General features: G+C 37.6%; 4 protein-coding genes across 6 annotated transcripts; 3 read left to right on the forward strand and 1 right to left on the reverse strand.

Moving 5' to 3' along the window:
- Positions 1-634: 634 nt before the first annotated feature.
- LOC18020255 (probable serine/threonine-protein kinase SIS8) lies at positions 635-7,687 on the forward strand. Of its 2 annotated transcripts, none has more exons than XM_024157091.1 (18): positions 635-927; positions 1,720-1,749; positions 1,820-2,086; positions 2,251-2,454; positions 3,043-3,216; positions 3,389-3,648; positions 3,795-3,914; positions 4,047-4,136; positions 4,293-4,388; positions 4,630-4,722; positions 5,193-5,313; positions 5,691-5,970; positions 6,191-6,314; positions 6,423-6,442; positions 6,526-6,682; positions 6,872-7,160; positions 7,250-7,322; positions 7,402-7,687. In XM_024157091.1, the coding sequence occupies exons 3-18, from the start codon at positions 1,838-1,840 to the stop codon at positions 7,482-7,484; spliced, it is 2,433 nt and encodes an 810-aa protein (XP_024012859.1). In that variant the 5' UTR covers positions 635-927; positions 1,720-1,749; positions 1,820-1,837; the 3' UTR covers positions 7,485-7,687. The 2 variants fall into 2 exon arrangements, with proteins under 2 accessions (XP_024012859.1, XP_024012860.1); XM_024157092.1 differs by having other exon boundaries at positions 1,828-2,086.
- A 1,334-nt stretch (positions 7,688-9,021) lies between these two features.
- Positions 9,022-11,690, forward strand: LOC18020256 (trihelix transcription factor ASIL2). The gene is made up of 3 exons (XM_006402702.2): positions 9,022-10,076; positions 11,248-11,290; positions 11,448-11,690. Exons 1-2 carry the CDS (start codon positions 9,164-9,166, stop codon positions 11,286-11,288), a joined length of 954 nt encoding a protein of 317 aa, XP_006402765.1. The 5' UTR covers positions 9,022-9,163; the 3' UTR covers positions 11,289-11,290; positions 11,448-11,690.
- A 315-nt stretch (positions 11,691-12,005) lies between these two features.
- Positions 12,006-13,215, forward strand: LOC18020257 (F-box protein At3g57590). Of its 2 annotated transcripts, XM_024157212.1 has the most exons (2): positions 12,006-12,184; positions 12,305-13,215. In XM_024157212.1, exons 1-2 carry the CDS (start codon positions 12,006-12,008, stop codon positions 13,170-13,172), a joined length of 1,047 nt encoding a protein of 348 aa, XP_024012980.1. In that variant the 3' UTR covers positions 13,173-13,215. The 2 variants fall into 2 exon arrangements, with proteins under 2 accessions (XP_024012980.1, XP_006402766.1); XM_006402703.2 differs by having other exon boundaries at positions 12,006-13,215.
- A 3,217-nt stretch (positions 13,216-16,432) lies between these two features.
- LOC18020258 (TPR repeat-containing thioredoxin TTL4) lies at positions 16,433-19,325 on the reverse strand. The gene is made up of 7 exons (XM_006402704.2): positions 18,285-19,325; positions 18,018-18,213; positions 17,721-17,908; positions 17,278-17,614; positions 17,004-17,196; positions 16,793-16,899; positions 16,433-16,681 (listed from the first exon to the last, which is right to left on the reverse strand). The coding sequence occupies exons 1-7, from the start codon at positions 19,193-19,195 to the stop codon at positions 16,529-16,531; spliced, it is 2,085 nt and encodes a 694-aa protein (XP_006402767.1). The 5' UTR covers positions 19,196-19,325; the 3' UTR covers positions 16,433-16,528.
- Positions 19,326-20,252: the final 927 nt, after the last annotated feature.

The following is a 20,252-nucleotide window of genomic DNA, read 5'->3' on the forward strand; positions in this document are numbered from 1 at the left end:
CCTTGACGTGATCCACCTTTTCTTAATTTTCTCTAGATGTGTTATTAACTTGTAAAGAATTTGTCTTTGTTTCCTCTCAATAAAGAAATCAACAGTTTTTGGATTAATTTTTGAGGAGTTAACTATTTTAGGAGGTCTTTTTTTGGGGTTTAAAGTTTACTTTCAACACGAAGCAATAGTTTTGATATTCAGATATTCTTTTGCGAGAAGGTCTTAAGTAGATTCATGAACTGATGACAAAAAAAAAGAGTAGATTCATGAACTAATTAATTAAGGTCCATTCCATTTACCCAACAAAGAACATCTCAGTTTTAATTAGATTAAATGGATATGTGTCATGTAACTAATAATAATTACGCTACTTATTATAAGTCAATCTTTGTATTTAACTAGAAAATAAAAAACTACTTTTTCAAAAAAATTGAATCAGATTACCACCACCAATCGAAAAAAAGAAAAGCGACGGTGGTGATTCACGAGGGGATGACGTGTGATACCAGGTGTCGATCGAAGAGAGGTGCATCTGCTTTTTTTGACACGTGACTCATCAGCTCGCATGTGATTTTCGCCATCGTCACTTCGTCAGTCGTCTCCCTCTTCCTCTCCTTTCCCTCGTCTTCATCACTTTCCTAAAATCCCATCACTCTTTTCTTTTGGTCCCTCAACAACAACAAAAAAAAACATCAAAATCAAAACTATATAAAATCCCAATTTCGCTCTTCTTTAAAAGCATATACATACTTATGCTCTCTGATTGTTTGTGTGAGTGTGTGTACGTAACGCATATAGCTCTTTGTTGTCTTTGATCGGGATTTCTACTGCATCTGTCTTCGCAGTGGGATCGAGTTTCTTGGTTTATGCAGTTTGATTTCGTATTTTCGTCAATCGGGAGTTCGATCGGAAATTGAATGCGTGGATCTGATTGCGGTGATTTTACTAAAAACCCTTATTGAACTTTTTTTACTTTGCTTTCCTTTTCTGTTCTCTGGAATTGTGATTCATTTGGTTGATGACACTTGGTGCTGCGTACTTTGTGTATTGGATCGATCTTAGGGGGTTTCTAGATCGTCTTTTTTTTTTTCTTTTCATATCGGAGTTTGGTGGGTTTTGCGTTAGGCTTGGTTTCGCTTTGAAACTGACTTTCTGGGTAGTTTGAATGCGATCGCACTTTCGAACTGGAGGAAATTTATGTAGAATTGTGGTATTTAGTACCCAAATGTTTTTCATGGGATTGAAGTTGGCTGGCTTTATTCAGTTAGGATCCTTTCAAGATTTTGGGTTGACCTAAGAGTGAGATTGGATTGTGAGAGTGAATTCTATTTTTCTTTTGGAATTTTGATGATTCCTTTCTCTCTTGATTTGTAATTTTTGGCTGTAAATGAAACCATTTTATGCACCCAGTGAGATATTTTCTGGTAAAGGTTTAATCCTTTAGTCTTTCTTTTCCTTAGAGTTTAAACAGAACGAATAGCTTTGATCATTTGAGACAGACGCAGCTGTTACAGCCATCGTTGGAGTGTAGAAAGCTTGAAAGTGTCCTTTGTTTGGCATTGCACTAGTTAGGTTGTGATAAGGAAAAACAAGTTCAACTAGTTTGTTTCTTTACCGTGCTGCCATTCCTTAAGTTTCTGAGTAAATTAAAAACTGCGCCATTTCTGTTTCCACTTTTTGTATTACCATGGTTTTTTTAATATACCGTTTTCGTTTCTGTGTACGCAGATCGAATGACCTCCAACTTAAGGGCTACAGGTTCGCTTCTCAATATATTGGTGTCTAACTGTTCCTTTTATGGGATAAGGAGGAGCTGATATAATTTTAGACCTTAAGGAAGTAGGCAATGGGAGAGACACGAGATGATGCTGGGACATCAGAGCAAGGACCTTCTAATCAATCCTGGTGGCCTTCAGAATTTGTTGAGAGATTTGGCTCTGTTCATCTGGGATCGCAAGAAGAGACCTCCATTACTAAAGACTCACCCAGAAATCTTGCGCAAGATGGGCTACCATCTAATAGTGCGTCAAATATTCTTTGGAGCACTGGTTCGCTTTCTGAGCCGATCCCGAATGGCTTTTATTCTGTGATCCCGGTAAGCTTCTCTTAGGTTGATATTAGCTCTGTTTAAGTAACGTTTCAGTGAGATTTAGTCGAACTCGATTATTCGGCGTAACCTGTCAAGAATCCATACCTCCAAGTCTAGAATCTTTTTCTTTTATTGCTTTTTCATTATGTTGATATTTAACTTTTTTACAGGATAATAGATTGAAGCAGCTATTTAATAGCATTCCTACATTGGAAGATCTTCATGCTCTGGGTGACGAAGGTCTAAAGGCTGATGTGATTCTTGTAGATTTTCAGAAAGATAAAAAGCTTTTCAGGCAAAAGCAGTTGATTACCAAACTTGTCAGTGGGTTGAACTCAAAACCAGCTACTATTATCAAGAAAATTGCTGGTCTGGTAAGAGTTATTGAGATACTTTGTTTAAATGGTCAATGTATCATTGAATATTTCTTGATGCATTGCATGCTTCATCATCTCATTCGCTAGTAAAACCTAACTGCGATGTGAACTATATTTGTTTCCTGTAAAAAATCACTGAAATGACCATTTTGTTTCTCAATTCTAAAGCAGCATGCAATGATATTGATCGTTTATGGATAAAATTGAGTCGTCTGTCTTACGAAAAGTGATGCTGAGAGTGTCCGTTATAATACTAAGAAAGAGGCCATGTGATCATAGCTTCTTCTTTATTTTCTAAATTGTGAAACTATCAAAGTTTCTGCTATGCTTCAAGATAAACTTCCCCAGACTATTAGTGTATTTCCCTTAATCTTCCTCTAATGTCACTTGTGCATTGTGCTTACTTGGAAAAAGTGTTAATTAGGACATGTGTATCTTTGTTTGCTTGCACTTTTCCCATGTATCTCATTTTATTAGTCGTTACAAGGAACATCAAAATATTCATAGATGGTACGAGCAAGCGTTTCATAATTCTTGTTTAGTCCTTTTAGATATCAAGAAACCTTTGTTGAAATTGTCTGGCAGGTGGCAGATGTTTATAAGCAATCTACTCTGCAAAGCCCGGCAAAAACTACGCAATCTTTTGAAAACTGTGGTATTCAACTGCTAGGACAGATCAAGCATGGTTCTTGTCGTCCTCGAGCAATCCTGTTTAAAGTTTTGGCTGATACCGTTGGTCTTCAAAGCAGGCTTGTAGTGGTAAGTATTAAAATGTGATCAGTGATCTTAAGTATCACTCCATTTTCCGCGTGTGATTGATTAGCTTTAATAGAGGGTTATTCTCGAGGAAAATAATTGATCATGGTTTAAATGCCGAATAGTCTGACCAGATTAAAACTTACAATGCAATTTGGTTTATATGTTTGATCAGGGTTTGTCAAGTGATGGAGCTGTTGAGAGTGTGGACTCATACAATCATATTTCCGTTACGGTTCATCTTAATTCTGTGGAAATGCTGGTTGATCTAATGCGGTTTCCTGGTCAGCTTATTCCTCTGTCAACAAAGGCAATATATATGAGTCATATCTCAGCGGCAGGGGAAAGTGATTCTGCAGAGAATGACTCTTGCGATTCACCTTTGGAGCCAAACAGTCCCATGTTTGGATATCCAGACCGAATTGACCATGAAAAGTAAGTGGGTATTGAAAAATTTAAACTGTTAAATCTAACTGCAGTAACATGCATTAATCTTATAAGTATAGCGTGACATTACTCCACGTTTTGTTCAATACTCAGTGTTTTAGTGAGCAGAGTTTCTAAATATTGTTGTTGTACAGTGCAGAAAAAGATGAAAACCTTCTGTTGAATAGGAAACTGGATGGGTCTCCGAATATATCTGGTCCACCATCAAGGAATATGCTGTTACGATCTGCCTCCACACTAGAGAGAAAATTAAGGTGATAAGCCTAATTGTTTTTATTATGTTTTTATGGTAACCAACCCAAGGTTTGAAGATAGCTTTTGTTCTATTTAAACCAAGGATTTGAATGGATGACCGTATGTCAATAGTATTATCTTTTATTCTCCAGTTTCTCACAGAGCGAGTCAAACATTGCTCATGAGTTTTGGCGGCAGAACCGGAGAAAGGTCATTGCCGATCAGAGGACTGCTGGTTCCAGGTTACTCTCGAATTGTATATGTTTATGCATTCTGAAACCAAGCTTTCGATATGTTTATTCATTCTGAAACCAAGGGCTTTCGATGTCTCAATTTCCCCATCATTCATAATTCCACTTATCTAATTACTTAGATGCTTTATTTATATGGCTTTGCAGTCCCGAGCATCTTTCTTTCCGAACACGTACAAGGTCAATGCTAAGTGGCGACACGAACTTGGCACGAGATTTCACCGGTGATGTTGCCACATCAAGGTTGGTTATGGTTTGTTTCCTTTGCAACTTAGATATGTTATAGAGGTTCTTGCAGATTATGATTTGAGCTTTCAGTTAGAAAGGATCCAAATTTATTACTGTAAGAGGTCATGGTGTTTGGTTTAGTGCTTACCCGAGTTCTTTTGTCTAATTTCTGCTTTAATAACATGGTGTCACAGATTTTATTTATTGTACCATAAGTTTGTTAAAATGTGCTTAAGTATTCTGTTTTCATGTGCAGCTGCAAATCTGTTGGAGGAGCGAAATTGGAAACTAAGAGAATAAGGAGGAGAAGCATTAGTATAACTCCCGAGATTGGCGATGATATTGTCAGGTGGGTGTTTAGTTTCTGGCTCATTAAACCCTGTGCATGGCAGAGCTAGTATGATGGGTTTTGATACATCTCCATTCTGGTTACATATATCGTTCCCACCATAACAACCTCCTCTGGTTTCAGTATATCCAAAGCTATCATTATTTTCCAGTGACATAGGTTTCAGTAGTTTCAAATTATCTTTTTCCTCAGTTGTGAATTCATATATATAACGATTCTGATAAAATTAGTCGTACTATCTTATGGATAATACTAAAAGAATGCAAATAGACGGCATTCTTTTTCTAGTTGGGATCACATATTCTTATAAATTTTTATATATTTGGAACGAGAAGTTTAAGCAGTTGCAATGATCGTTACCTCATTGCATAAGTGCATTGACAATCAGACCATTAACCATTTGGAACACGGAGCTTCTGTATTTTGTGTTAATAAGTTTTGCTTAAAAGTTATTTGCTAATTATTTTCAGGGCGGTAAGAGCGATGAATGAAGCCTTGAAGCAGAATCGCCTCTCAAAAGAGCAATGTGATGATGGTTCGTCTCCTAACTCCCCAAATGACAGAACCGAGAGCTCTCACATCCAGAAAAATGTACGTAAAGATTTCATGGTATATATGAAGCTTATCCATACATACATTGAAATATTTGGCTGCTGTACTGCTAGCTTTTAATCATAGAAGTTAAAATACTGAACACAAAGAAACTTTGGCTGCATTACATATCTTTTTTCTCGATGTGAAGACTATGAATTTGATCATCTGAAAGACAAATACGAGAAGAATTCTGTGTCGTGATCCTTAGATAATCAAAGTACAACATCCATTTTCTGTTTTAATAACTCACAATAACCAATTTCAAGTGGTTGTTTATTTCATATTCCAACATGCGTAAAATTATGGTTTTTGGAATCGTTTTCTCTAGCGATTTATGACTTTATTTTGTCTTAACTAGACTTTTCTGCTTCTAGGTCTCTGGTTTCCATCTTGACGCCCATGACCAAGTGTCTGGTGGAAGGTCGACGCTTTCCAGAGAACCACTAGATCCGCAGAAGGCAATATCTCTGCCATCTTCTCCCCAGAACTACAGAGGCCAATCATATGAACGGAGCGGAACGTCACATCGTAATATAAGCCACATCTGGGATAAAGTATTGGGATCTCCAATGTTCCAGAATAAGCCATTGTTACCATATGAAGAATGGAACATAGACTTCTCCGAGTTGACGGTTGGGACTCGTGTTGGAATTGGTGAGGATTTTTAGCTTATGTTTTTGAATTGGGTTTATGCGTTCTTGTAAAATTATTGGCCATGTCTTTCCTTCAACAAATTTGACTTTGGCTTACAGCTTGTATTTCTTGATTATCACTTTACGTTCCTTACCCTTTTACTCATTTTTATGTTGTTATCAAAACTTTACCTTTGTGTTAGCAATCTAACTAAAACTTCTTTGTTGATTTTTTGTTCCAGGATTTTTCGGAGAAGTCTTCCGTGGGATCTGGAATGGAACAGACGTCGCGATCAAAGTGTTCCTTGAGCAAGACCTTACAGCTGAGAACATGGAAGATTTCTGCAACGAGATATCGATTCTTAGGTATCTCTTTAGAATTTCTCTGTTTAATTCAAATTTAGCCATAACATTCTGGACTTATCTTCTGACTTTCTTTCCTGCCTTCTCTTTCTGCATCCAAATAACTACCAGTCGACTTAGACATCCCAACGGTACTCATCTGTTTCTTTGAATTTTTATTTTTTAAGAATTTTAGTATCAGTTTTCATTAACAGGCACCTTGGGCTACTTGTAGTTATACTGTTCCTTGGAGCATGCACAAAGCCTCCACGGTTATCACTGATCACTGAGTACATGGAAATGGGATCTTTGTATTACTTGCTCCACATGAGTGGACAAAAGAAGAAGTTAAGCTGGCGGAGGAAGCTAAAGATGCTGCGTGACATTTGCAGGTACTTTCCTTATTTCTCTTAAAATTGTTTAGGCTTCCCTTCCCAAGTTGATACAGTATATAGTTTTTAACATGGTAAATATCGTCTTGGCGATAAGGTAAAATAAATTCCAAATAGGAACTGGAAGTATTTCCCAGTGAGAAAGTTTTAAATTCTTTTTTAGTAACAAAACCTTTAAAAATGTTGCAGGGGGTTGATGTGTATACATCGGATGGGGATAGTACACCGTGATATAAAGAGCGCAAACTGTCTTTTAAGCAACAAATGGACAGTCAAGATCTGTGATTTTGGGCTCTCAAGAATAATGACAGGCACGACAATGAGAGACACAGTCTCTGCAGGAACTCCAGAGTGGATGGCTCCTGAGCTTATCCGCAATGAGCCCTTCTCAGAAAAGTGTGATATCTTCAGCTTAGGTGTAATAATGTGGGAACTATGCACTTTAACCAGGCCCTGGGAAGGAGTACCGCCTGAACGGGTATGTAACTGAGCAAGAAAAAGGCTCCGTAATGACTTTTATGTACATATATATATATATATATAAACCAGTTTCTGCATATTTCTCAGGTTGTTTATGCTATTGCTTACGAGGGAGCTCGGCTTGAGATCCCTGAAGGGCCGTTGGGAAAGCTTATTGCAGGTCATTGTGACTTCTCAAAGAGTTGCTTTTCTTTGGTCCTGGATCTTTGTTTTTCTGATGTGTTGTATATTGTCTGCAGATTGTTGGACAGAACCGGAACAAAGACCGAGCTGCAATGAGATACTTTCTCGTTTGCTGGATTGCGAGTATTCGCTTTGCTAACTTCTTTCAACTCTTTTTCCTTCTGTGAATAGAAGAAACTTTGCAGCAAGAAGAGGTTTTCGTTTTTTTTGAATATTGTGGGCTTTCTTCTTCGAGTTTGTACAAAAATTGGCGTTTTCATATCCACAAAAAGCTTTGTGAAACTCTTTTCCATTTTATCATTGCTATATTAATGAAATCAAAAACCTTTTTTAAAAACAAAAGTAGACTTTTCAAGTTACAAGAAGTGAGTGCTCACTGTTTTAGTATTGCAGGTTTGACTGTTTGAGAAATGATCAAACTTTCTCTGTTCTTTTAAGTATCATAATTGGGCCTCGTGGTACTGGCTTTGGTTTATTAAATAACCGAGTCTAATTAAGAAGAATGTAAGCCCATAAGGTTAGTACCATGCATTGCGTTTGCTATGAAAATGTTTACACAACACAATGAAACCATATTTATTTCTAAAAAATATGCATATTTTCGATATATCTCATTGCCGCAGATAAAAAATACAAAGGTGAAAAAGTGCTTCGATTGACAAGGAAAAAATAGCATAATTTTTTTGTTGTAGATTAGTAGGGATTAAGGTTTCTATTTAAAATCAGATACCCTTTAAAATTAAGACAAACAAAAAAAAAATATTTTGGATGAAAAAATAAAGGCATAAACACCCACAAAGAAGAATAAGAAGATGTTTTTAGATCTTAAGACAATTACCATTCAAGTCCATCATTTAAATCACAAAATAAGTTAAACGTAACCATAATCTATCCTAATATAGCAATTAGCAAAAAAAGATAGTTTGATAGAAATATACTTAATATCACTAGTGTTGTTTTGTATTGTATGAACACTAAAAGATAATTGATTTGAAACCAAATATCCAACAAATCCTACCCTGATGAGTAACTTTGATTTTCCTGAAAATTTCACCATGGTAGATAATAATCCATTTACATACTATTTAGGCCCGATAACAATTCATTTCTTACCATTCAAACCATATCTGATCTTCTAATTAAAGTTAGTTAAAAATGGAAAGTACTTACCAGAATAATCATACGTTTTGAAACAATACTGTATGTAAGAAAGAGAAGGCTTAATTAATATTTCGTCCATTTTTTGGCTATTTCAATAATATAACGAATAAACTTCCACATAGTATAAGAAAATCAACAAAAGCTGTAAAATATGTTGTGTGAGATAAAAAAAAAAAAACCCAAAATGGCCAAACCTAAGAAACCATAACTTTAGATAAACATGCTAATACATTGAAAATAGAAGAGACAACATAATCAAATTTGATTAGCACTACCTCACTTATTTCTAATTAAACACGATATTAGTCTCTACAAATATTTACACGTTATCTCCATAAAATACTAAAATGAATATTTCAAATGGATGCACACAAAAAAATATCTAAAATTTACTTAAGAAGTCAACAACATTCACAATTTGTTTTAAAAAGTTGATTTAGTTTAAAAAAAAAAACTATAAAGGAACAGTATATATAAATTAGCTGTGGCTGGCTCGTTAAGCTTGCTCACGGCTTAGTACATGCACACAAGGCAAAACACACTGGTTTGTTTTTAAAATCCTCCGTCCTCCTCAATTCCGTTACCGTCAGCGTCAACCTCCGTTTCTCTCATCTTCACCGTTCATCTCCTCCGATCTAACTCGCCGTCGACAACGGTATGATTGACGCCGGCAACGATTCCTTTTCGCCGGGATCTTCCCGTCCTTCGCCTTCGACGCTTTCTCGGGAGGATTGCTGGAGCGAGGAAGCGACCTTCACGCTAATCCAAGCCTGGGGCAGCCGCTACGTCGACCTTAGCCGCGGTAATCTCCGTCAGAAACACTGGCAAGAGGTGGCTAACGCCGTTAACGACCGTCACTTCAACACCGGCCGAAACGTTTCCGCCGCCAAATCGCAGCCGTACCGCACCGACGTTCAGTGTAAAAACCGGATCGACACCTTGAAGAAGAAGTACAAAGTCGAGAAGGCTAGGGTTTCGGAATCGAATCCCGGTGCCGCCTACATCAGCCCATGGCCTTTCTTCTCCGCTCTCGATGAACTTCTCCGGGAAAGCTTTCCGACGTCTAGTACTCCTGATTCGACTGATAACCAGAGGCTTTCACTGCCGATGTCGATTATACCAATTCCGGTCGCTCCACGATCGGCGATTCCCAGGCGTCCGGCGCCGGCGCCGGCGATTATGCCTCCCGGAGGTGACAATTTGCTCGGATTTCGCGGAAATCTCAACGCATTCGCGGCAGCTGCAGCGGCCGCCGCTTGCCCGGCGTATGAAGATGATTCGGATGGGTCAAGGTCCAGATCGAGCGGAGGTAACAGGAAGCGCGAAAGGGAAATTGAGCGGAATCAAGGTTACAAGGAAGTTGCAGACGCAATTGAGAGGCTTGGGCAGATATACGAGAGGGTGGAGGAGAGGAAGCGAAAGGAAATGGTGGAGTTGGAGAAGCAGAGGATGCGATTCGCCAAGGAATTGGAGTGCCATAGGATGCAGCTGTTCACTGAGATGCAGGTTCGTCTTCACAAGCTCAGGCGTACCTCTGGATCCAAAGGCCCGACTTCTTCAGCCTCCGCCGGTGAGACCTGAAACTCTTCTCTCGCCGCACTTTACCTTCTCCATTGTTTCTGTTGTGTATCCCTCGCATTCACTCATGGCTTCTTCTTTTGATTTTGAGGACATTCTTAACCAATAGGACTGATTAGAAGTAAATTATTCAACAACTGGAATGATCCAATTTCAAACATTTAAGACTGGGAATAGAATTTACATTTTTACTTGTGAGTCTCTGTGCCAACGCCAGACTTATGCACAACGGATTGTTCTAGTATTATCTGTTGAAGACTTGAATAAAAATCAAAATAAAATGGTTTTGCTTCCTGCAGCGATAAGCTACATGAAATTCATTTATCTTTTTTAGAGGGTTGGGATAATTCAGCAGCCTTGGTAGGTTATGCAGTATAATTGACTACCAAAGCAAGTGATGTGGTAACCGATTATACTGCTATGAACGCAATACATAGATGAGGAATTAGTAGCAAGTGTTGTTCTGGTTACATCTGTCTTCTATTTTGTTGCAATGTTACATCTGTGTATTATTATTATAGCTTCTGAATGGAAGTGTTCTTACAACGACTAACATGAGCACTAGTTGGGCAGCTATTCATGAGCTAGAAAGTTGAATCTGCTTCTGTTTTTTTGCTGTAGCTTTAAGCATTGAGTGCTTTGTTTGGTTTCCTCTGTTTGGTATTCTATTTAAGTGTGACGATCAAGAAGTTTGTTCAAAAAAGAATTAGCATGAAAAGAGTAGCCTTAAGCCTTTAATATATTGCTGGGATTTTGTTGATTGAGAAGATTGTGAGTTTACATACCAATTGCTTCGAAAGTTAGGAAATAATGGTATCTACATATGTCTGTAAAGCGTTTGAGAATGCTTTAGATACTGCTAAAGAATGACACTGAGAAAACAAACTGGCATGAAATGTGCAAGGTCATAAACACCAAGAGTCGAAATTTGCTTTTGTGAATCATCAAATTTTGCATGCAACTTAGCTATGGGCATTACACAATAGACCTTGTTTCTTTTGCTTTTGCTTGGCTTTCATTCTCAACTCGTTATTCTCACTTTGTTGACCTGTTGAAATTTGATATTTTCCTCTTTGCATCACATTTTTTTTTTATCAAGTAGAATACTAATGAGCAGTTCAGTACCTTTGTAATAATAATTGAATATTTATGTGTTTATGCAGCTCTTGATTATGGGATGATGGATTTCCCTAGTTACTTCTAAGGGTATGCTCCACTTATTTGCTTTGAGCTACTACAACTCTCTCACTCTCTCTCTCTCTCTCAACATAATTTGGTCTCGTCTAAAGAGGCTATGTAAAATCCCATAATTTACTTTGTTGGGCTAACATGATGTTTTTTCTCTTGTGCTTGTGATTTGCAGCAGGATGTGATTGTAGGCCATTGATGAAGAAGGAAGAGTCAGCATTAAATAGGTTATTCCACCAGCCAATAGAAGGAGGATATGGTAAACAAAGAAAAAAGAGTTTGTCTTTCTTTTTGTAAATTTTTGCTCCCTTTCCGATTCCATCCCATGAAACCCAAAAATAGACATTTTTTGGTTACGACTTTGGTGATGTTTATTTTGGTATATTTACACAATGAATTAGTACAAGAAATGGGTTTTAACGCAAAATTATTGGTTTTTATTCTTGATTTTTTTTTGGCATCCCAAAGTTTCTGAACGTTCCCGTAAACCCTTAAACAGAAAAGTCGAAAAATGTAATTTTTAAAAGTAGTTGATTCAAAAATCAAAACTTGACGCTTTGGCTCCAATACTTGCTCTGCTTTAGCAAAAAAATAAGTTGCTCCTCCCAAAATTCTCTTCTTTTCTCCGGCGACCTCATTACCGCTCTAAACGACGCCGTTGCATAAACCCTCGCATAATCTCCCAACCTGCGTTTCTCAGCTCTCTCAAAATCTTCCCTGTTCCGGTCAACCGATGGAACCCTTCCCAAGTGATGTCAGTCGCGAGATATTCTCGAGATTGCCGGTCAAGTCAGTTGCTAGGTTTCGTAGCTTGTCGAAGCTGTGGGGTTCCACACTTTGCAGTCCAGATTTCACAGAGTTGTTCCAGACTAGGTCTCGCGCTCGTCCCCGACTCTTATTCGCGGTCGAACGGTACTGTAAGTGGAGCTTCTTCTCGTCGCCTCAGCCTCAGTATCCATATGACAAGTCCTCTTCTTCCTCCGCCGATTTCCATAGCAAGTTCTCTGGAGACATAAGCCGATACATGTGTAGCTATGCATCTGGTCTTGTCTACTTCCCTGATATGTGGATTCCAAAAGAGGATAGTGATGGTGGTGGATATTCACCGCAGCCTGTGATATGTAACCCTATCACGGGTAAGTATCAGAGCTTACCTGCGCCTGTGGACAGGTACAGGAAGACGAGAGACTTCTTAGGGTTTGATCCCATTGACAAGCAATTCAAGGCATTGTCCGAGGCTTATCCAAGTTTTGATGATAGCGATCATCATCAGATTCTGACACTGGGAAGAACCGGAGATGTTCTGAGCTGGACAAGGAACAAGCATTGTCCTTTATACGGCAGGTCTTTGTCTCAAGGGATATGCATCAATGGGGTTATCTATTACTTAGCTTATAACATTGGGGGTTTGCCTCGTGTTATAGTTTGCTTTGATGTTAGGTCTGAGGAATTCAAGCTCATCGAGGCAGATTGCTTCTCTGGTGAAGACACTATCAAACTGATAAGCTACAATGGCAAATTAGGTGGGGTTAACTGGAACTATGATATAGCTGATGGTGGAAGACGCATCCTTGAGCTGTGTGTGTGGGTTCTTGAGGATGTTGAGAAACCAGAGTGGTTGAAATCTGTCTACACTTTGTCTGAGGATAAGATCGTTGATACCTGTAACTTCTCCGTCGCTGGAATGACCGGAACAGGTGAGATTGTTTTGTGTATGGACTACACATCCAAACCGTTCTATGTCTTCTACTTCCATCCGGAGAAGAACACTCTCAGATGTGTTGAAATCCGAGGCTTTGGAGCTGACCTTGAAGCGATTGAGAAACGTGGTAGAGTTCATGTCTTTGTAGATCATATAGAGGATCTGAATATTAACGATGCAAAGCAGTTCAAGACTTGATGACAAGCAAGTGGGATGGGTGAATGAAGCTTCCTTTGATCTTCTTCTGAGAGAATTAGTATTCTGCTGTAGTGTCTGTCCATTTAGCTAAGGCTACTTCTGCATTTCAACAACAACTTTGCTGAGTTCATCTCATCTTCTGGAAATATTAGTTACACTCTGTAATTCCAGGCTTCTCTAATCTCACTTCTTTTGTCTCTCTGTTAAGCCAAGCGGTATCTGTTATTATATCTCAATAATTCTGTGTCATTTCTTCAGTATATCATCTATTAGGATCTTGGTATAATGGCGTTTTCTTTTAGTACCCTTCTTAGGATCTTTTAGTAGGATTCTCGCTTACAAAGAACGCTAATTCCTTCAGGATGATTCAGTCGAAAGAGTATCGGAAATTCCTCGATGATCACACACACAGAGATTACTTTCCCAAATATGCATGATGTCTCTATCTACGACTATCATTCATTCAGGTAATGTTTCAGTTATCACTTATCTATCAAAAGTAGACCATTTTCTTTTGGAATCAATATTTTCGCCAAAAAAAAAGGAATAATAAATGTGGGCGATGTATTGTACACTAATCTCACTACTTGAGCCATAAGTAATAACGTTCATTAAAGGTTTTTTTTTCGAGAAAAAGTTTTCAATCAAAAAGGCTTGAATAAAAAAAGTAAACACAAGCCCAGCTAAAGCCTTAGTGTTTTTGGGTCTAACCCATAATAATGATAAACCAGCTAGTTATACATTTAAGGATCAATTTTTTTTTTTTTTTAGTCGAACATCTAAGGATCAATTTAAACTACTCTTTTAACAGCACTAGTCGATGGAGATGGGGAAATGAAGATGAACAATCACTGAGTTCTGACCTCCAGAGAGAAGATGAGGCACCTAAGTGATCAGAAGGCATGTGTTAAAACTTATATTAGAGACTTTTTACTTTACCTGATGTACAACATCAAATATATTTTTCTATACAAGGTTGTACATACATATCTACATGTTTACATAAATATAATTTTATTTTTTTCTATACAAATCAGTATATCTCAACTTCGTAGCATGTTAACTAAACAAATATTATCTTTAGTAAAATGGTTTTTTTCTCTTTTTTAAAATTAAATTACTGTAAGGGATCTTAATATCAAAATTGAATATCATTATTATATATATGTCTTTGAAGTTTTATCCTTCGATTTGCCATTATTCAAATTATATATATTTGATGTAGCAAGTTTCTAAATGAGTTGTTAATGACTAATGCTGATTGCTGACTCTATTGACGTATCTTGCTCCTTTTCTACCATATGATGAAAGAAAAAATAAATTCGGGAAATTTCTTCTTTTCTTCCATTTTTAAGTTTAAACTTACACGACATTCATTGGCTTAAACGCTTCAAAAGAATAAGCACATTAATAAGCTAATGGTACAATAATCCAAAAGAATAGGCACACGAATAAATTAATTAGCTTATTTAGTTAAAAGTTAAAACCATGTGGTTATCCCTTTTAATTTTAGTGTACATGAAAAATTAACTTATAATTTCAAAAAATAATTTCCATTTTTTCTTATGTTTTAGTTATGTTTTGCTTATATTTTGCTTTTTTTTACCAATTAAGGATTTCAAATTAGATTTTAGGAAGGTAGTTATTATGATAGTTATCGCATGTTTGGAACTCGGTTGCAATAATGATGAAGTTGTCGAGGAGAATTTTACTTGTATGCGTCACATCGACGGTCAGAAATCGGTCAATGGCTTCATAAGCCAACACCTTACCTTCTTGACGTGCCCCACATCGACAATGATCGTATACCATTTATCACATCTAACAATTTGAAAAACAAAATAAAGAAGAAAGGTAAAGGTATAAGCCAAGAAATGTTTAGAAACAAATTAAAGAAGGTAATTGATTAGGCAATCCAATTCATACGAAATATTTGAAAACAAAGAAGATTAGAAATACCATGGTATCACTCCTGTCTCAATTTGGCCTGTGCGTCTTGTATAAGCTTAGTCTGCGCCTTGGTAAGACTCATACGATCTCTACTTGACGAACTCATTCTGATGACTTTTTTTTTTTTCTTTTTGTTTTGTGCATGACTTTATTTGAGCCCCATGCATTCCTATTTATATTGTTAAATTAAATATTCTTTTTCAAAGAAAAAGATAAAAAAATAATTTCATCGTCATATTTACGAAGAGATTAGCCAGAATACCCATTAAATTAAATATTTACGAAGTTTTGAGGAGAGATTAGCTAGACATACTGTTTGGTATGTATACAATAGTTTGTGTTATATATTGTTAGATTAGAGAATCTTTGAAGAGGTTCTTAAAAATATTAAATTTTTATTTTTATGAACAGTGATGACAATTTATTAAATTCATGGAGAGAGAATCAGTTTTAGTTTTTTATATTTGTTAAATGGATAGAGAGAGAAAATAGTGGACAATTTATATGGTTCTTGTTTGGAAAGAGAATCAGTCTTAATTTTTTTTAACCGAACACCAATGAGTGCCTTACATCTGTCCGGAAAAACTCTTTAAGGATCGTTCTTTAAAATTCTTTTGCAAAGATTGTTTCTTACATTTTGGCATTTTTCTTTATTTTTTAACTAATAATTGTTAAAAAATCTAATCCTAAGACCATGATTATCGAGGTCTTCTTCAAAAAATTTTATATTTATTTTGTATTAAATTTAATCAGAAGAGTAATTTTTTATTAAAAAAACATTTCTTATTTGAGGATTTTAAGAAACGTCTCTTAAAATTAAGTGTCTTTTTGGTGAGTGGAGAAAAGATTTAGGAAAATTTTTTGTCTCTTCCTCTCTCTTCTTTATTTCTTCCTTTTTCTTTTTTTTTCCAATTTAATAATAAAAAATAGGTAAAAAACTCATTAGAGTCTTTTGCATTAATCAGGATCTGGTCTTACCTCAATTGAAAAGAATAAAATCATTTTCAGTATAGTTTATTTGTTAATGGGTATTCTACTGAAATCCAGCCCACTAGGCCCAGCTTGTATCATATTTTTTTTATAACGGCCCAACTTGTGTTGAGAGTTTCTTAACCAACAGAAATAAGGAAATCAATTGAAATGAACCATTTAACAGGGGCGTTAAACCGGTTACCAACCCACTTAACTAGTCGATGACGCCGACGGCGAGACCAAGCCTCTTCAGTCTTCACAATTGATTGCTAGGAGAAGCATTTTCCCTCAGATTAATACAATCAGAGCGCAGATTTCAATACAGTGAAAACACAGAAAAAGAATGGAAATTTCAATTAAAAAATGGCTCTTTGAATCAATTTACGTTCGTGAAGGCTTAAAGATTTCGGAAAGAAAAGAAAAATGAGTGATATTTATACGAGGAAATGCGTAACCGAGTCTTCAAGTAACTTGTGACTAGGACACACCATTTCCTTCACTTTCTCTCCCTTGTTATAGATCTTAAAGGTTGGAACTTTCTTGATACCCTCTGCTTTCGCCAATGCCAAACTCTCCTCTACGTCCACCTGTACACAAACCCCAATACCTCTGTTAAATCACAAACCGAGACCCTTTTTGCACTAAATGCTACTTCGAATGCAAAGGATAGATTGAACATAAGAGAGCATCTGTCTTGCCTTGAAGAAGTGTACTAATGGATACCGCAAGCATAAGGTGTTGACGAATGGAGAGATTGCTTCGCTTTGTCGGTTTGATGATGATTTGAAGTGAAACACTGTGATTCCTGAATGAAAAAACAAAAAAGAAGTTGCAATTTTTAAGCATTTGAAAACAGAGGAGTCTTGTAAACTAATAAAGTCGCGTAAAGTGCGTTAATTAGTTTTTTACCGGGAAGTGATGTCGCGGTCTTGAACTTATCCAAAGCCGAAACCTCTTCAACTTCGTTATTGAATCCCAAGTATTCAGATTTATTCGATATAGCAGTTTTAGCTCTCTGTAAAGACTCAGCAACCTCGCTGTCTCCTGGAAGTTCCTTTCTCAATACTTCATAATCTCTAACCGAATCATTCCATCGACCAAGCTGCATTTATAACAGAACAACAATAATCATCAATTCTAAACTCCGATTGAAACCAAAATATCAAAATGTCTTGAATCTAACCTTTCCAAACGAAGCAGCTCTTCGTAGAAGAGCCTTGGTGTAATTAGGCTGGATTCTTAGTGCTTGGTTACAATCATCAACAGATTGATCCCACATACCGAGTTTAAACCAACACGCTGCTCTGTTACAATACAGAACCGAGTTGAAAGCATCGAGCTTGAGTCCGTCTCCATAAGCCACACTCGCTTCTGAATATCTCCCGTTACTAAAAAGCTCGTTTCCACGGGTACGAGCTTTCGCAACATTCTTCACCATGTTTAACACCGATACAACCTCGGGGTTATTGCTATGATCAATCGTCATAGCTCTCTCTGCCTTTACAACCGCGTTCTCAAATCTGCAACAAACCTATCATCTCTACTCACTCACTTAAGAACCAAACAACACTACTCTAAAAGAATGAATTCAAACACCTTTTGAGTCTTAAGCATTTCGAAGCTCACCTTCCTAACGCCATATCAACTTGAGCTTGAACACAGAGCACATAAGCATCACGTATCATACCAAAGAGTTTAGCTTGTGGTAGAGTATGATGATGATGATGATCCAATCTCTGAATGTTGGATAGACATAAATCCGACTCCTTTATCTGATGAAGCCGCAAAAAGGCCTCTGCTTTACAAGCTATAAGCTGCAAAATCCGAAATCAAACCTCATTGTTTAAAAAAGTCCAAGTCTTTTCGGCATTTTAGCTGATTAAAGTAAAGAACACAAAGAGGCAATGCGTATTGATCTCTGACCTGAGGAGAAGAATCAGCTCCATTTGCAATGGCTGCATCGATTTCGACAATTACAGCTTTCCAGTCACCGATCTTTCGAGCCTCAGTACATAGCCTTAGATGCTTCTCAAGTGTCTGCAGCCGCTGCAAATCAGCTTGATCGGAACATTGCCCGGAAAAACAAAGATGACGTCTCGCATTCTCAGCTTCTCCCAATCTAAACCAAACACCAATAAAAGGTTATTACTTTATTACCAATCAATTACAAGAAGTGGAACAACATTATACCTGAGATAGAGAGAAGCAAGCCTCTGGTGAGCTCTAGCGTAAGAAGGTTCGAATCTTACAGCTTCAAGGCATTCTTTAACAGCTTCCTCTAACCTCCCCGAAGCAGCCAACGCCGCCGCTCGGTTGCTTCTGTAAGCTGGATTTTCCGGCGACATTGATATAGCTCTATCGTAAAGCACCAATGCCTCAGCGAAATTCCCTTTCCTATACATTTCGTTACCTGCCTTCTTCACCTCCTCTGAGTCACCGTATTCCGCCATCGCCGCCGCTCTGTTCGTTTGATTCGCCTTGCCGTTATTTCCGCCACCGCTTCGTACGATGTTTCCGTGGCCGTAATTGGCCGTGCCTGTGAACAGCGTCTCGGGTCTAACGGAGGCGGCTCGTGTGGCCATTCCGGTTTTCAAGATCCTTCCCGAAGGACAAATGTTTCCGGTGGGCGAAACGACGGGATTAGGCGACGTCGCGCCGCTTCCTCCGCCGCGAGAATTGTGATTAGTCACCGGTGAGAAACCCAAACCGGAATAAATCAGCGGCGTTCCAGCGGAAGCGGATCTTCTGTGACCAGGTTTCGGATTCCGGTTCTTGGTTCCGGATCCGGGTGTAGCCGAGCTGACCTCGGTTAAACCGGAGAGCTCGCCGGAGTGACTCCGTTTAGCTAGCTGAGACGTGACGGCGGGTTTGCCGGAAGCAGAGCCGGAGGAGCTTGAGCTGCTGCCACTAGCGGCAGGAGTTGCGGCGGCGGAGGAGGATCCACGTGGCCTTAACGGAGAAATCGGAGAGCCTAAATCGAGTTCTCGGAAATCGGGTTTGTTGATGACGTCATCATTTCTCTGGAAACTCAAAGAATCTCGGAATTTACCGGTAATGGAGTCAATGGAAGGTTCAAGTGAGTGTCTTCTGTAATGTGACATCTTCAAAACAAAATCTAATGGCCTCAAGGGAGTAAACTCAGAAACTTAAAGAAGAATGAAGAAGACGAAGAACAGTTCGTGATGGAGAGAGAGAGAAGAGAGGTCTTGTGAAGAAAGGAAGCGAAGAAGAATGAAGGGAAGGGTAAAATGAAAAGAGAAAAATCAAAACTTCATTTTTAAAAATTAAGATTAGATTGCGCTAATTTCTTTTATTAATTAACTACAGCGACTAATTCTGTTTTTTTTTTTTTTTTTGGGGGTCAGATAGATTAAGACATTGATCTTCTCCTTCTTCTTCTGTTCATCACGAGTCTCTCTCTTATCCTCCCTGACTGACTTCCGTGTCTTTCACGGCTGCTTGTCGCTAAAATACGGTAATTTAAAATTTTCATTTTTATTAGTATGTACACTATAGAGTATAGAGACTGTATGGTTGACTTTTAAGTTTATTTATGTTTGAACAGAATATAGATGAAGATAGTATTTGCCGACCACACCCAAAAAAATATAATGAAATTCGTAATTTGTTCGCAATATTTTTTTTGGAGTAAATAAGTGAGTTTGCATGCTTCTGGAGGTCAGTAAATTATTCGTTCGCTATATTTTTTTTGTTGTAGTTAGGTCTAAGGTTCTGACCAAAAATAAAAGACGCATTCGAATTTGTTTCATCCAAACGTACTAATACAAATTGCTATGAAACTGTAGAATATTATTGGTGTAACATGACATAGGGACAATTTCTATTCAGAAAATCAAATTAAGGATAAACTGGTGTAATGTTCCAAGTCCGGTAAGGAAAATGTATCCCAACTGTTGTGGTTTGTAACGATAGATGAATTCTTCAATAATTTATCATAATACATTATTATAGTCTGTCTGCTTCAAGAGTTTAAGATATATCCTGCGTCAATATATAGTTTAAAACATTTAATTCGCCCCGTTATTTTCTCTGTGTAACACTGCAACCACCAGGCCTAAATTATGTTGACCAAACTCGAACTATACAGTCTATGTAGAGAGTATATAAAAAGCCTCTATTATATAAACTGCAAAACTG

This window comes from Eutrema salsugineum, unplaced genomic scaffold (genome assembly GCF_000478725.1).
Source record: "Eutrema salsugineum unplaced genomic scaffold, Eutsalg1_0 scaffold_19, whole genome shotgun sequence".
Classification (NCBI taxonomy): Eukaryota; Viridiplantae; Streptophyta; class Magnoliopsida; order Brassicales; family Brassicaceae; genus Eutrema; species Eutrema salsugineum.

Coding starts and splice junctions, on each gene's coding strand:
- LOC18020255 (XM_024157091.1), top strand. CDS start 1,838: ATGGGAGAGACACGAGATGATGCTGGGACATCAGAGCAAGGACCTTCT. Junction 4,389..4,629: donor GGTGATGTTGCCACATCAAG/GTTGGTTATGGT, acceptor TTTCATGTGCAG/CTGCAAATCTGTTGGAGGAG. Junction 5,314..5,690: donor GCTCTCACATCCAGAAAAAT/GTACGTAAAGAT, acceptor TTCTGCTTCTAG/GTCTCTGGTTTCCATCTTGA.
- LOC18020256 (XM_006402702.2), top strand. CDS start 9,164: ATGATTGACGCCGGCAACGATTCCTTTTCGCCGGGATCTTCCCGTCCT. Junction 10,077..11,247: donor GACTTCTTCAGCCTCCGCCG/GTGAGACCTGAA, acceptor GTGTTTATGCAG/CTCTTGATTATGGGATGATG.
- LOC18020257 (XM_006402703.2), top strand. CDS start 12,006: ATGGAACCCTTCCCAAGTGATGTCAGTCGCGAGATATTCTCGAGATTG.
- LOC18020258 (XM_006402704.2), bottom strand. CDS start 19,195: ATGTCACATTACAGAAGACACTCACTTGAACCTTCCATTGACTCCATT. Junction 17,197..17,277: donor GAGCTGCTTCGTTTGGAAAG/GTTAGATTCAAG, acceptor TTATAAATGCAG/CTTGGTCGATGGAATGATTC. Junction 16,900..17,003: donor GACCGCGACATCACTTCCCG/GTAAAAAACTAA, acceptor TTTTTCATTCAG/GAATCACAGTGTTTCACTTC.